The sequence below is a fragment of the Vigna unguiculata genome, chromosome 6 (genome assembly GCF_037176805.1).
Source record: "Vigna unguiculata cultivar grain cowpea cultivar isolate G323 ecotype 2 chromosome 6, ASM3717680v1, whole genome shotgun sequence".
NCBI lineage: Eukaryota > Viridiplantae > Streptophyta > Magnoliopsida > Fabales > Fabaceae > Vigna > Vigna unguiculata.
Window position 1 is genome coordinate 2,284,417 of NC_140797.1, and position 17,553 is coordinate 2,301,969.

At 35.8% G+C, this 17,553-nt stretch overlaps 1 protein-coding gene across 8 annotated transcripts in view; it reads right to left on the bottom strand.

The window, feature by feature from the left end:
* LOC114187613 (Nodulin MtN21 /EamA-like transporter family protein) overlaps positions 1-6,797 on the bottom strand; it is a 48,166-nt gene extending 41,369 nt beyond the window's left edge. For all 8 annotated transcript variants that reach the window (XR_014995842.1, XR_014995844.1, XR_014995843.1 and 5 more), the window contains exon 1: positions 6,436-6,797. Coding sequence is in view for 4 of the 8 variants with exons in the window: in XM_028075905.2 (XP_027931706.1) it covers positions 6,436-6,627 (192 nt within the window). In the remaining 4 variants the exon portion in view is untranslated. The remainder of the gene's footprint in view (positions 1-6,435) is intronic.
* Between the last annotated feature and the right edge of the window lie 10,756 nt (positions 6,798-17,553).

A 17,553-nucleotide genomic window follows, 5' to 3' on the forward strand; every position in this document is an offset into this window, starting at 1 on the left:
TAAGGCACAAATCTAATGTAGTCACGAGTATTTGCAGTTTACTCAGCCACAGATATAAAACCCCCCATCCATTACATATCAGTCCTATCTTACTCAATTTATTGTTCTTTTAGACATATATACTAAGGTATAAAGCCAGTACTAGGGATTGAATTTTATTATAGGTTTCTGATTCAAAGCAAATTATAAGTACAACACATCAATATACCAAAATTTTATAGTATCTATAATATAAGGTGCAAATGTTTCATAATCAAGTGTATTTCGATTATACATGTATAACTAAGAACATTTTTATCTATTCCTATATAATACCTTTATTATTAAAGGATACCACATCTCCTCTATTTATTGTATTGGTTTTGTTTTCTCAATATAAATAATGTACTTGTGTTATTTCAAAATACACAGTTTTAGCTTAATGTCTTTCTATTTCTTATAGTTTAACATGGTATGTAGAGTCTTTTTCAAAACCATGTTTGCCCAAGTTTTTGTGTAACTTCTATGCTCCAACAAGCACAAAGTTGGGATCATACCGAGCTAATCTATCCAACCGTGCAAACAGAGCCCATTCACATGCACTAATGTCATGTTTCTCGCAGCTTTGCAGCTCCCACTAGAGCATGTGCGAGTACCCGACAAGTCGCCTCCTCCATGTGACCCTATCCTTTTGGTAGCGACTCCTAAGGAGTTTGTTTGGTGATTCAATCAAATTGTTTGCTTTACATGATCTTAATGATCTCCTTCCACCATCTACAGATATAAAGGAACTTGAGAACCATGATCAAATTTTGAGATCACCAATAGACCTTCCCATGACTTCTATATTTTTGCAGTCTTCATATTCCTCAAAAACAAAGACAGAGACACATACTTTGTTAGCAAGGGACAATACTACATTTGCATCACAAAGTAATAGTTTTGGATGTTTACACGTGGGTAATTCTAAAAAACACCCAAAATGCAAGCATTGTCACCACATTAGACATACCATTGATAAATGTTGGAAGTTTAATGCAAAACCCCTCGTTCACTCAATATTGCCTAGATTTCTAGTATTGAGTCACATGTTACTCCTATATAACCATTTTATTAGCCTCATGACTTCGACGACCATTCTTATTCTTTTCTCTTCCCTCTCATTTATTGCATATGTACAATCAATGTCACTATAAATAAGTATACCTAAGAGAGTGGAATTAAGCTTTCTGATACAATTTATTTTCCTTTCTATTTATCTCAATTTGGTATCAAAGCAAGTTGATCCTGCTCTATCTGTTTGGCAAAAAGAACTATCTAGTCAGCATAAGTCGTCATTTGCGATGCAATTTTGTTCATTGAAGTTATAGTTTGGAGCGTCTCGAGGAGCTTGATCCAACCACACCTCATGCGCCGCATTCCCAGGGTTGAATATCAACTAGACCATACCGATTCAACTCCTTGGCTCCTTCTAAGCATGTTTCCATCCTTGTTTCTACCTTCTAGTACTATTTGATGTGAAGGTCAAGGGTTCTCCACGGCTTCTCTCTCTTGTAGACCTACTTTTCCTTTCAAGAGATTGTTTGCCTCTACCATATTTCAACATGTCTTCTAGGACTTCCACCCCAATTTTTATGACTCCTACAATAACTGCTATGAAACTAAATGGAAAAATTACTTGTCTTAGTCTGGTTTAGTTGAACTTACATTTCTTGACCAAGGTTTCCATGATCATCTAGAACACAAATGTAAAGTACCATCAAATCAAGTTCATAGTAGAAGAAAATTGATTTTTAGCTATGTGCTATATCGTGGGAATCAATAAAACCCCAATATTACGTCTTTTGATGTTAAAGCTCAATCAGAAGAATTCAAGATGTTCTTACAAGTTAGTTTATTACTTGAGATCATAAAAAATTAAATTAGTTTTATATGGCTATGATTCTCTATTCAATGAATCTAGATTTTGATAATGTTAGAGATCAAATTTTAACTAGCAAAGAAGCTCCTTCTATGAAAGCTTAACAACTCAGCCCCTTGATGTTCTAGCTCTTAGAGTAGAAATATTCAAGAATTTGTTGCATCTTCTACTATGGTACCTACTCATCGAAGAAGACATCCCTAATGCACATATTGCAAAATAATGGGTCATACCCAATAGAATTGCCACTCTTTGCATGGCTTTCCTAACAAGATAGCAAATATCTCCAAATATAAAGTTGTTGATCCAAAGTTCTCGAGTGAAGAATATCAGGAATGTTTGATATTATCAACACAAAGAGCTAGAATATTTCTAGTAATACCCATTTTCACTCTTCTCTCTCCTTTACTAAAACCCCTTATTTCATACTAATAGCCAACAGATCTAAAGTAGCCTCTCGAGGAAATGGTCCCTCTCAAAATTGAAACCAAATTTACCAAAACCCCTTTTAAAATGAAGCAATTTTGTCCCTCTCAAAATTGAAACCAAATTCAATTTTTTGATTAAATTTGTTTTTGGTCCCTTAACTTTCAATGAAAATTGAAATTTGTCCATCTTTGAAACTTTGACCAACTTTAGTCCCCGAACTTTAAAAATATATGAATTTAGTCCTTATGACTAAATTTTGTTAAATTTATTTGACATTTCAAACATTTCGTGATTGTATTTGAGTTTTTTACACCATTTCACACATTTTCGCTTCAATGTTAACTCACATACTATCATGAAATACGTCTAAAATGTCAAATAAACTTAATAGAATTTGGTTAAAATGAGTAAATTCACGTATTTCTAAAGTTGGGGATTCAATTGGGTTAAAGTTTCGAAGAGGGACTAATTCCAATTTTCACTGAAAGTTAAGGGACTAAAAACATATTTAACCCTTAATTTTTATATAAATGTTATAAAGATGTTTTTATTAAAACTCAAATTTTTATTAAATAATTTTGGTTTAGGGATACAATTAGTTTGAAATTTTAACATCCAATCAGTGTTATTGATATCGGATAACGGATTATATCGGTGACCCCAAAAACCTTTATAAAGTTATAACGGAAATCATAACGAGTTATGGCGGAAATAATGCGGTAAAGAAAATATAATACCCCACATATAATTTAAATACAAAAATAATGATATTGAAGTATTATGATCATTGGCAATTATTTTTGTTGAAAAATTGGTATGTTTTTTTTTGCAAAATAGTTATAGTGAAAATAGAGAAGTAAAAAAAATATTGAAAAAAGAAAAAGAATTTAGTTGGCCAGTGGAGGCAGCTGTTGGCGGTGTTTGGTGGTGGCCAATGGTGGCCAGTGGCGGCAGTTGTTGGCGATGTTTGGTGGTGGCAGCGGCTGGCAATGGGGGCAGCAGCGACTGGCAATGGTGGCTGACAATTACAAGAGTTAATACTTGATGTTGGAAAGTAATGTTGAGAAGGGAAAGGTTAAAAGGAGATTTACTTTTGTAGTAACTTTGGGTAAAAGAATGTGTTTAAGTTAAGAGAATTTTACTGCTGCAGTAACTCAGGGTAAAAAATTTAGGGTAAAAAAACAAAAGTGGAAGAGTAGGTAAGATTAATTAAATAAATTTTTACAGGACCTGGCCCATTTTTTAAAGCCTCAGAATCCCAATGCAATTAGGGTTCAATGTATCCTTCTTTCTCTCACTTTCTCCCACGCCCTCCTTTCTTCCACTTTCTCCCGCGCCGCCGCTGCTACACTTCCATCTACCATTTCTTCTCTTTTTGTTCAAGTTCCTTGCTTTTTCCTTTTTTCAACCCGATTTTTACGCCATGACCGTTCCGCCACCGCCACCCGCCATGTCTAAAGCGGCCGCCATGGACCGCCACGGGAAATCCGATTCGCCTCCGCCTTATTGTGGCGACAAGTCGGGAAACAGCTACCGGTTTCCGTCGTGGCACCGCCATGGCCAAAATTCAATAACACTGCTTCCAATTTTTTAAAAATTGAGACTGAATTGAACAAAAATAATAAAAATAGGAACCAAATTGAATATAAAACATTGACTTTGACACATGGTCCGCTGCTAGGTTGACACGCAGTGACACGTGGACATTTTTTCAAAATTTAAAAGAATATTAAAAAACTTTGAAAAAAATAAAAAACACGAAGTGACATGTGACAGTCATTGTTCATTACCATTAAACGGAGTTAGCAAAAAAGGACCAAAATGAACAAAATTGACAAAAATTAGGACCAAATTGAAAAAAACAATATTAAGACTGAATTGACAAAATTGAACAAAAATAGGGGACCAAATGTGTAATTTAACCAAAAATCAATTTCACAAAGTAATCAAATTTGAAAAAAGAGAAAATATTCTTGCAATTTGCGACGAGAGACAATGATAGCTATTGGCGGCAGTGTTGGTAAGTAGTGAGGTCAGGGAAAAGGATAGTTAGGCTGAAGAAGAATAGAGGTGCAGGAATTAGGTTTGGGGTATTAGGTTGAGTAAATTTTTATTAGGCCTGGCCTAACTTTTAAAAATGTATCATTTGGATTTTAAACCCAATAGAAGACAAAAATAAGACAGCAGTTATGCAATTCAGTCTTCTTCTCCTTGCCTTGCGTCGCTACCCTTCATGAATAGGGTTTCTTTTGCCCTTTCTTCTCCAAATTGTTGCCTTTCTTTCTTCTCCACGCCACTGCCCTGACTTTTCCATCATATCCATTTTGCGCCCGCCAATCGTTCTGCAAAAAGTGATTGCTATTGGACATCACGAGAAAGCTACATCGCCACCGCCTTGTTAAGGCGGTAGATTGCAAAACTGCCACTGGTTTCCGCCATGGCACCACCATAGCCAAGTTTTGATAACACTGATACTAATGTCATTATAAATATGAGTACCTGAAAGAGGGGAACTAACCTCTCTAATACATTTTCTTTTCCTTTTCATTTATCTCAAGTGACTTTAACAAATGGTGCGAGACTCACCAATATACTAGTAACATTGTTTTAGTTGCACACAGTCATAGTTCATCTAGTTGCCATTTTCTTTTATTACTATTGCAATTGATCATATTTGGTAAACATCCTCTTCTCTCTTGCTTTACTAATACTAACAATTTGCCTTCTATCATTGTTGTCAATGGTTCAAAAATACAAGCTTGCGACAATGGCACTACCCAACCCCTCTCATCTCTTACAATTGACTCTATTCTTTATGTACCTAACTACCCCTTTAATTTACATTTGTGTCACCTGATTGACCTAAATTCCATGACAATATCTTCACATTCACTAAAAATAATGCTACCTTGAAGGAATGGATATCTTGTAGGATGATTGGTGTCAGATGTGAGTAATGTGGCTTTACTATATATCTCCATCATAGTTATATGTACATTTGTGGTCTCTCCAATGACGATTCATGCACAATTAGAACATCCAGAGTTGACTAATTTGAAAAAGATGGTGTGAAGTTTAAAACATTTGTCTAGTTTGAATTTAAATCATATTAGTTAGAAAAACATATTCGTCGGACTTTTCCAAAGTCTTACTAAACGGGTCTCATTTATCTATGTTCACTTTGATATATTTGGGAACCTTCTTTCACTGTTACTCTTAGCGGTTTTATATATTTTATTACCTTTATTGACACCTATTCTAGATGTACTACAATTTGATTAATGAAAGATCGACCAGAAGCATTTTCAATCTTTAAAACTTTTCTAATGAAATTAAAACACAATTTGCAAAAGTGATTTGAGTGTTTTCCTCTATTTATTATATTGATCCTGTTTCCTCTATATAAACAAAGCACCTATACATTCTCAAAAAAACAGTTTAGTGCAATGTCTCTATTAATTATAATTTCAATTTTATTATAGATTTATGGTTCAAAGATAATTGTAAGTGTGACAACACATCAATGTACCAAAATATTTACAATTTTGAAACATATCCGTAATGTAATATGTAACCAAATAAAGAGTTCACTATAAACACGAAATAGTAGCACCATTATGTGCAGGACTACAGTACAAACACATGTACACCTCGAGTAGGATTTTAATAAACAAATAACTAATTACAAACTACATATATTTCGTTGCAATTTCAGTGTTCATCTTCGTCACTCCGCTATTCACCCTGTCATGTGCAAGATGCACTTTAGGACCCAACCGATTACATAAAAATGTAACATAACACTCATATATTCAAACCCAAGACCCTTAAAAACTTATGTATGTATTCCTACATGACCTAAAACACCTGTATATTAAATACCCATCCAAAAAAATCTAGATAGCAATCTACATAATGATCCCCGATCCAAATCATCACTAAGCCAACTCCAAATCATCACTAACATAAAACTCAAATTGAGGAATCCCTACGTAATGCATCCCATTCACAGAATTTTGTTCTAATTATAAGCAAATGTCAATTTTATCACAAGTTATATGAGAAATAAAAGAGGAGGCAAAAGAAAAGAAAAGAAAAGAAAGTACTCTGGGTTTTGTGCGAGGGTAAGAAGCAGTGAAGATGTTGATCTTGGGTCTTTCCTGGAAGAGAAGAGGGGCAATTTGTTCTTTGTCCTCGGAATCAGCTTCAGCGTCAGAAGAAGGTGCTGATGCATCGCGCACGATGAGCTCAACCACGTGATCTGATGCGTCTTTGGATTCAGAGGATGCCGTTGCCATTCGCGCATTCAGATTTCACGCAGACAAATATAAAATCCTCCAAGCCAATCGAAGGTTGGTGTTGCTCTTGTCAAGAAGAAGAAGAAACTTCAAACTCAAAAGCCACTATGAAAGGGACAAAGGAATAGACAATGGTTAGAGAGAGACGTCCAACGAGTGTTACTTGTTAATGTTGCGTACCCGTGCATTATACGCACGGGCTACTTTTTAATAATAAAATATATTTATTACATTAAACTATATATTTTTTGTGTAAAATTAAATAATAATATTTTTTATATTTAATATAAAAATTTATTTAAATTGTTTATTTTTATATTTTTTTTAATAAGATGTCTTTCACACAATAATAAAATTAATTTAAATAAAATAACTAAATTCAAACTAATTTTAATAATGATTTAAAATTTAATTACAATACATTTACAAATAATATTTTATAATTGATATACTATCTAAATATTTTGTTATAAACTATTTTTCAAAATATATAATTAAAATTATAAATTATTGAATGAAAAATATTTTGCTATTAAATATTTAACTCAATATTGTTTTTAAAAATACTACAACAAAAATTGTAAATAAATATTATTGTTAATTTAAAATAATAAATTTGAAGAAAACTTATTGCTTTCCATAAAAATGAATAGTGAATTTAAAATATGATGGACCCTTAAAGGAAGCAAAAGATAAATAAGCAGAATGGAAGTCTAACTTTTAAAATTTTGCTAGGGAATAATTAACAAGTATGAACTCAAATGCAGAAAAATAAAGACACTCGTAAGTGAATAATAGCCAAAATTAAATGGATGTTTTTGGTGATTAAGCAAGTACAAAAAAAAATTTCGCTAGACATTAAGATAACTAAGGTTCTCTATATGTCAAAGTGTATTTCCAATGCTCTAAGAGGGAATAGAATGTTCATTTCATATAGAAAAATACTGCACTAGAATGCAATATAATAGGCACAGAACTGAAGCAAAATCAATTGGTTAATAATGGAATTTATGACATAAGTGGACTACACATTACTCTAGACAAAACATATGGATTAGAAAATCAAAATGACACAAGATAGATGAAATATAAAAATGAATCAAGACAAAAATGAAATGTAAAAGGCACAAAAATTCACCATGGTTGAGTTCTAAGCATAATGGTTGAATGGTTCTAATGGAATAATGATAAGAACCATGCAACCAATTAGGTGAATTTTAAAGAAGAAGATTCAAGACAAGCAAGAAAAACATGGATACCACACAAAAATAAGAAGAAGTAATGAAGAAGACAAACTTAACTTTGAAGCGTGATTAACTTAAGCTCATGGTACCACATGATGAGTCCATCTTCAAGGAGAAAACCAAGACGAAACCATGCGAAATGGAAGAGACTTCCATGGAGTAGGTTGGAGGCGCAGAAGCAAAGTTGAGAGGAGAAGAGGTGGTTCGGCTATGGTGTTTGGAGGATGCTCTCAAGTGAGGTTAGGTCAATACTCAAGGAAGGAGGCTAGAGGAAGCCACTAAGGGGAGCTCTAGCCTAAGTTGATTCATAAAAGGAGAAAGGTCTAGAGTCATCTCAACAAAGTTTCTCTACTATATTCATGAATGAACTTACAAAACCCTAATCTCTCTAGTTATAGGAAAAAAGGAGAGTTATGTTGTCTATAAAATGGAGGCAAAAAGGACCTAGAATGGGGTAATTGGAGCTAAAAAGAGAGCATGAGGAAGGTGTGACTTGCCAACTAGACAAGTCACATGAAGCTTGCTCTTGGGCGTTCAAGGTGTAGCTTGGTAGCCAAGCTTTACGCAAGAAGGATCTAGAATCCTTGAAGGGGAGCGCTCTCCACAAGGCTCAAAGATAGACCCAACTCTCTTTTAGTCCAAAACACTTTAAAGACCCACAAGCCCTTCAAGGCCCAATACATGGCCCAAAGAAAACTTTATTCTATTGGGCCATAATACAAAGCCCAAAATTAAATACTAATCTAGTATTTACATAAAGAGTTCCTTAGTTAGATGTCTCTCATCAAGACGCGACCCACAACCATGACTTGTAAACATGACCTATAAATTTGACCCGTAGACTCAACTCATAATTTCAGCATTTATACTTGACCCACAAACTGGACCCTTAATCTCAACTCGTAAACCTAACCCTTAAACCTAACCCATAAACTCAACCTAAAAATTTGACCCGTAACGCGAATTGTAGACCCAACCCGTAAACACAGCCCATAAATTCGATTTGTAAATGCGATCCATGAAATTGACTCATAAACTCGACCATTAAACTCAACATGTAAACTTGACATAGAAACTCGATGCATAAACACGACTCATAAACTTGAGCTATAAAATCGACCCGCAAACTCGAGTCGTACACATGAGCCATAAACTAAACTATAAACTTGACCAATAATCTCGACCTGTAAAGTTGACCTGTAGATGCGACCCGTAAAAGTGACATGTAGACGCGACCCACATACACGACTTGTATACATAACCCGTAAACTCGACGTATAAACATGCCTTGCAATTTCGGACCACAAACTTGGCTTATAGACATTAAACATAAATTTTGGGTCGTAAACTCAACTAGAAAAAGCGACAGATGTGTTCATATTAATGGCACACCCTTAGCCAAGGGTCCAATCACAAGAAGCATGGCTAAGCAAATTCAAGAAGAGTTAGCAACAACTAATCAAGATGAAGCTAAAATCCTTTTCACTTGGACCATCATAGAGCATTTTTAGACTTTGTATTAAGGGTCATGTAGTGTAGGTTTTCCTTTGAAGGCCTTGTATTAAGGGTCATGGAGTGTAGGATGTTAAAAACAATCTTGCTTAAGTAGGGAGCATCATATGCGCCTAGCTTAAGCAATTCTTTGATGTTTAATTATGTTAATTTAGCTAGCTTAGGAAGGGCGTCTCACACATGCCACATGACAAGCCCTTAATGGATAATTCTCTTACAAAGGTAGTGGCCATGTGTCATTGTCTTATAGGAGAGACTTTTCATAAAATAGCTTTCCACATGGCAACACATGAGTGGTTCGTTTTGTGAAAGTGAGGATTTCCACATGTGAAGTTCTCCTTCACCCCTTAATGGTGAGTTCTCTTACAAAGGTAGTTATCATGTATCATTGTCCTATAGAAAAGACTTTTCATAAAGTAGCTTTCTAGATGACAACATATGAGTGGTTCATTTTATGATAGTGAGTATTGCCACACGTCAAGCTCTCCTTCACCAAGATAGTATTTTTAGGGTTTTGGTGCATGTTAGCATTTTAGGGTTTAGACCATTTTGAAGACTCCTTACTCTATAAATAGAGGTGTCCCCCCCATGTATTTCTCACTTTGAGAATGATAATGTTATGTTGCCAAAGTTATTTTTCAGTCATACTTCTTCTCTTAGTCACTTACTAGAGCATCCCAAGAGGCCTCTCTAACACCCCTTTCTCTAGAGTTGGCCTAACCTCTCTTAGAGCTCCACAAACAACCTTCATCCCACCATTAAATCACCAAAACCGAGAGCCATTTTCTCTCAACATCAAGCTTTCGCGAATCCACCATCCACCATAGTCACCATTTCGAGCTTTGGCCCAACCTAGCTTGAGGAGGGGGCTATCATTTGGTATCAAGAGCTTTCATTCTACAAGAGCTAGGTTTCTTGTTCCTTACCTATGTTAATGTTATTCTTTGTGTTCATGTGTTTTTCTTTCCTATCTTGTTTCCAAATCAAATTCTTTTACACACAAAAAGTTTGCTGCCAACAACATTGGCTATTTAAAAATAAATACTACAGCTACCTTAGTGTTCCAAAAATTAAGTTCTTTATATCAAAACAATGCCAGTTGGGTCTAGTTTCCAACAAAAAAAAAATGAATGCATTTGGAGTTCTATGGAGAGAGTTATGAGTAAAATAATCAACAAAGGTCAGATATGTCAACATCAACGTTTTTCATGGGTTTTTATGCCTAGGATTCCATATTTTGTATTGTTTGTGTGCTTTTATGTTTTTTTAGTTTTGTTTCATGTTACCATTTAGTCATCTCATGTTTGTTGGGTCATTTTTATTTTCAAATATAACCATGTTGTCTAGAGTCATGTTTAGTCCTTTTAATGTCTAGAGGCACCTTCAGCAAAAGGGAGTTTACTTTCAGCCATTTCAAAAGATGTTTGATCAAACTTGAATACCTTTCAAGAACCTTGTTCTAGATATCAATTGTTAGCTTTGAAATGGTGAGTTTAGCCAAGAGGGGGGGTTGAATTGGCTTTATAAAACTTTTTTGAAAGCTTAAACCTTTTTTCAATTGAATCTAATGGACTGGAAAGTTTAGATGTAAATGCAGTAGACCAGTGCACTTTCAGTCGATTAAAATATAAAACATATTCCTACGGAGAACAAATAAGAAATGTCAGACACAAATATTACCTTACCTCAATCTGCAATCTCCTCAGTAGGCTTCCTTCCGGCTACTATATGTCACTTATGGCATTAAATTGGTCTTCTGATGGAACTTGCTATTTTATGATGAATTATTTTCGTACAGTTATTGATTTGGTGGATATTGCACGAATTATTGAATGAATTTGGGTTACTTGGATTCCTGTTGGGGTTTGCGGATGAATAATTATTGAATTGGTAATTTTTGGATGAGTTGTGATATATAAAAAGGTGTCCATATGAATTCAGTGTGTTTCGGTGTAATGTATGCAATGGAATTTACGTCAATATGTCTGTATCTATTGAAATTGGGTCACTTGGGTCGCGACTGGTGCAAGAACAGATTGGGCAGAAACCATTTTCATAAGCACCGCCTGGCGACGTGTGGGATTGCCGCCAAGCGACACCTTAGTAGGATGGATATTGAGGTTTCTGGTGATTGCACGTTTTGGGGTGTTATGCTGGACATTTCAAATGTATGTAAAGAAGGAAAACAGGGTAGTGGTTGTCGTTAATTGTGGCGGTATGCAATAAGCCCAAAATTCCGAATGTATGCTAATATGATGTTTAGGAGGGTTGCAATGAATTAATAAGGTTACACAGGGAATGGGACAAGAATTATGTTTAGGCGAATCATGTATTTAGAATACTCGGTGAATCTAATTGGATGATTTGGAATTAGCCTAATAGTAAGATAATGAAAATGTAGTAGGATGTGTAATTTGGTTGTTGTGTATATGCTTGGATGAATGAGATTGACACTTGGAAGTGGTCTTTATTGCATGCTTCGCTGTTTAAGTTATGTAATGTGTTGGTTACATTGGAAATTGTTGTTGTGTTAAATTGTGGTGTAATTTGTAATACAGTTAAAGGTCTATATCTAAGGTATCATAATTATGCTATATTTTGATGGGTGTGTGTTTTGAGACCATTTGGGATCTGCTTAAGTGTTCAAAAACCAGTAGCATTGTGCTACTAGTGTAGCGCCTGGAGGCGTGAGCTAGCCGCCAGGTGGACGAGAGGCAAAACAGTGCCAGTGATAACAGTGGGGGCAGGGCGCCTAGCGGCGAGTGAGGGTTGTGCCGGGCGGTGACGGTGGAGTAGGGCGCCTGGCGTCGCGGTGATGCCTGCCAGGCGGTAGCAGTACTGTGAGGGTACTGCAGGCGCGTGGCGCGTGGCAGTGTGGGATGCCCATTAGGCGGTCTAGAGCTAAGTTCCGCCTAGCGGCGTGAGATGCGCGCCAGGCGGTTTTGGGTCCAGTGATGGTGCGCGAGGAAAGTTTTCTACACTGCTTTAAGGGATGTTGTGATGCGATGCTTTGGTTGGGGGCCCAGTTATGAGTGTAACCTGTATTGGGGTAACACGTGACCACTCTAGGTTGTAGCCTGGTGGTTTAGGAAGTCCAGTGGAGTGTGCGGGTTGTGGCTCGTACGGCGAGGTTTCGGATGATTGCCCTCTTCAGTGGATTCTGGTAGAGATTTGGTAGTCTGGAAACAACTACAAACTTAGGTTTGTTTTGGGGAACTCCACTTGATGTCACGGTGAGATGCTGTGGCAAAGTTATTCCCACGTGTGGACTATCAGGTGGTGGCCTGTAGTCAGAGGGGTGAGTAGACACTCGTGCAGCAAAGATCGATCATAGATCTCACCTAAAGGGTATAGAAATGATAGACGTCTAAAGGCAAGTGTTAGAAGTGAAGTAGTAAAAAGAAAAGGGGAAAGTGTACTAACCCGAGTTTACATTTGTTAATATGGTATTTAATATTATATTGTTGATTTTATTTAAATGAGCTTACCCTATTTGTGTGTGTGTGGCGATGATCATGTAACTTGTTACATGGGAGCAGATGTTGATGTAGGTGAGCAGGCAGATGCTTAGAGACGGAGTGGGGATATCTTAGGGATTTTATTACTAGTTACTATGTCGCACTATGGATTTAATTATAATAATTTTTAGACACTTTTGTTGGTAATATGAACGATGCGACTCATTTTTTTTTCTATTTGTAATGACGCGTTGGAATTCTAAAATTAAATTTTCCCGCGTTTTTGGGAATTGATGATAAATAAATGAGGTTGTTATTTTATTTATATTGTTATTTATTTTAATAAGTATTTTCCGGCTAGGACGTTACACTAAGATCCTCAGAGAAACCTGAAAAAGCTTTGGCATAAAAGATACCAATATTCCAAATACACAACCAAGCAAAAGCACACAAGCATACATATATATCACATATGCATATGCTCCCCCTATCACTAATAATATGATTTAACTTCAGATTTTAGAAAAAGTTTGCAGTATTATATGATTCTAGCAGATTTATTTCAGATTTTCCAATCTTAACACAATTTTACTCATTTGAACTCATTTTTCTCCCCCTTTGGATTCATCAAATTAAAGTAAATGCATGGATCATTTTGGAAAGATGAAAATTTTTATTAAAGTATTAACATAGGAGTGTATCAAGACAGTTGATACGAATACAAGCACACCAGAACAGAAACAGAAATAACAGATACATCATGAAGCTAAAAATTGTTATAATCAGTCGACTAAAATGAGAAAATAGCTAATTAAAATACTGGAACAGACAGACACACAAAATGTAGCACGAAAATGAAATGCATGACCTATTAGCCATCCCCTTCACTCATTCCTAGGGTTGTCTCTATTGTAGACATTGGAGAGGAGGTCATGAACATTATACAGCTAGTCATCCAAGTCTTGGAACCTTGTTGTGCAATAAGCATGATGTGCATTTTGAGCCATGTTGAGGTCTTGAAGCTGGTTGAGAACCATTCTCTCAAATTGGGAGTATGCAGGTCTAGTATTCTCAAGAGGGTTGTATAGCTCAATTGCCATTGCCTATGGTTCATCTTCATCTTGGTTTCCTCCACTAGTTCCCGCTTCATGATCATTTGCTCCAACTTCAATATTAGCACCTTGATCTCCTTCAACCGGCCAAGTATTTCCTACCTTGGTGAATCACATCTTGTGCATATTTAGTGTAGAGACATGATTTAGAAGTCCAGTTGACTCCTCAAGCTCTCCTTCCACATCCACATCAAAATGCTTAATGAACTTGGAGATGAGCACCACATATGGAAGCTTGAAATCCGTGAACCTCTTTGCCTTCATCATGTGATCACGGATGGTGTATGTCTAGTCCGCCATCACACCATTTTGGATATAATACATTACCACAAGATCACCTTCATTCAAGGTACCATGATTGCTCCCCCTAGGCATGATGATTTTGGTCACCACCATAGCTAGCAACCTTTCCTCCACACGAAGCCTTCCCACATGGAAATTTCTAGCTTGCTCACCTTGATTTCTCACACATTGGTTGAAGTATTGCACCTTGTTGAATTCATCCAATGCACTAGTTTCACCTTTGTGGACTTGCACACCTCTTTGCCTTAGGCCAATCACATCCTTCCATGTTTGCCTAGTGATTTCCATCTCCACACCTTTGACACTTGATTTGAGAATGCCATTACTAAACTTGAGGTTAGCATAGAACACCTCACCAAATCCGGATACACCTTGCTTGAAAGCTCAAGGAAAGTCTTCAATTTTTGAGCTTTGAGATGTTGCTCAAGGTTGCCAAAGTTTTCTGCCCTTAGCCATGACATGTGAATCACTTTAGGAAGGATGATTTGCTTCCTATTGATCTCAATAAAGAAAGTTTGAATTCTGTCTTCATGGCCTTCAAACCATATCTCAAGCCTTCCTTGATTCATGGCATTTGGAGAGGATGGAGTAGGTGGGGTGGAGCTTTCATCATCTGAGGGGGCAGTTCGTGATCTTCTAGGCATGGTGAAATGTAGGTTTGGTTCTTACTAGCAAATGAGAATGCCAATGCATGATGCTTATGCAAGTATTTATAGAATGAGCATGTTGATTTTCAAAATCAGTCAATTAAATTGTACAGATTTTCTGGTTTCAATGTAGTACAGGAAATCATAGTAATTAAATGTGAGGGAATCTGAATCAGAGATGCAGTGATGTGTTTCCCATCCAGTCACAAACAGTTCACATCTAATGCATGTTCATTGGAAATCATGTAATTAAAGCACTTTATTGTCAATGCAATCTGAAAATTTGATTTTAGCTGATGTAATAGCTGTTACAACTGCTGCTACAGTCCAAAAACAGGCATGTGATGCATACTTTGACTAAGTCAATCAATTAAAGTCAATTCAAGCAATTACACATCAGCATAAGTAATTTTAACACATAAAAAATACGTAGTTAGTTGACTAAAACTGTACCAGAAAACTAATTTTTGGTGCAGTGGCAGTTTTAAGTGAAATCTATGTGTTAAATTTGCAGTTTCAGCTGACTAAAAATTTCAGATTTCACAAAATTCACACCAAACCAATTTGAATGACATATATGTGCTGTTTTGTGAGATTTAACAGATTGAAACAGTTCCAGAACACAAATTATACAGATTTTGACATTTTAAATGAAATCTATGTGTTGAAATTGCAAATTTAACTAATTGAAATTCTGGTAGTTTTCAAATTATGCAGATTTTGTCATTTTAAATGCGCACACATGATCTAATAAGATTAACAAGCAAAAAATGATATCAACATATATTCTTCATGTCAAGAATGCCTAATTCAGTTCTAAGCTTATTAAATCTATCACGTGCAAGTGGTTTAGTGAATAAATCCGCCAATTGATTTTCAGTTTTCACAAACATGATTTCAATATCACCTTTTTGAATATGATCTCTTATGAAATGATGCCTGATTTCAATGTTTTTAGTTTTAGAATGTTGGATTGGATTCTTAGTTAGGTTGATTGCACTTGTATTCCAGTTCTGAACATATTTCTTTTCCAGTGTTGTTTCTTCTTCATCTGCAATCTTAGGCACATAATCTTGCAATTTTGGGTTAGTTTCATCAAATACAACATGCATAGACTCTTCAACCGTCATCAATATCTTATTATAGACTCTATATCACAAATCCTTCATCCTTTAACTCCAATTTTGCAATCTTGAACTTGTCATTTGTCATATGCCTCGAGTAGCCACTATCTAGGTACCATAGGCCTTTCTTTTCATGTTTTATGATCTGCAAAATAAATTAATATTGCATGGTACCCTTTGATAGGTTGGGTCCAACATGGTTATGCCTTTCTAGATCCTTTTGGGATCCATTTCATAAATCCCTTAGGTACATCATACTTTCTAACATGACATTTCTTAAGAATGTGACCTTTCTTCATACAGTAGTTGCAATTAATGAAGGGCATAACATTTGGCTCACTCTTGGAAAATAAACTAGAGAACTTCTTGGCTTTCTTTTCATTAATAGGTGTATAACCAAGTCCAGCCTTCCCCAAAACACAATTTTGAGAGCTAAGAACAACTTCCAGGTTTGCTTTTCCTCTTGTGAACTTTGCACATGTTTTCAAAAGATATTTCACTTGACTTTTCAAAGTAATGTAGTTTTCACAAGGTTTTATAGCCAGCTGTTTTTCATAACAATTGACTGAATTACTGTAAATCATTTCCAAATGTTTGAAATTAGTTTTTAAGTCGACTGTTTCTAATTCTTGTTGACTAACTCTGTTTTCTAGCCATCTATTTAATCCTTTTAGCCGATTGTTCATGACAACAATTTTATTTGTCTCACTATGCAACTCTTCAAAGTCATGCAACAATTGGTAATAATCATTCTTATCTTTGGATGACAAGGAACTTACTTGGCTTGATGAGGATGATTCATATCCGGCCATGAGGCATAGGGTTGCTTCCTCACTTCTTTCTTGAGATGAAGTGCTTGTTAAATCATCATTGTCCTCCCAAGCTAAGTAGGCACGTCTTTCCTTGCCCTTTTTCTCCTTTTTCATGTCATCAACCTTTTCCTTCTTTTTGTTAACATTAGGACATTCAATCTTGATATCTCCTTACTTTCCACAATTATAACATGAGAATTTAGAAGAATTACTTGAATCATTTTGTTTAGAATTGTACCTCCTTTGATTACCTTTGTTGCCTTTCCTTTTGAGATACTTCCCAAACTTCTTGACTAGTAGATTTAAGTTCTCATTATCACTAAATTCAACAACCTCTTCCTCGGTTTCATCACTCTTCTTAGAGCTAGCCTTCAAGGCTATGGATTTTACCTTTTTCTCACTTGTTTCAAGCTCACTTAGCCTTTGCATTTCAATCTCATGCTCTCTAAGCTTGCCAAATAGTGCAGCTGTTGTGATGATGGATAAATCCTTGGATTCAGATATGGCAGTCACCTTTGGTTGCCAATTTCTATCAAGACACTTAAGCACTTTGATGTTTAGCTCCTCTTTGTCAAATTATTTGCCTAAACCCATGAGATGGTTGATTATGTGAGTGAACCTCTTTTGCACTTCAGCTATGGACTCTCCTTTTTGCATCTTGAAAAGCTCATACTCTTGAATCAAGGCATGCTTCCTTGCTCTCTTCACTTCACT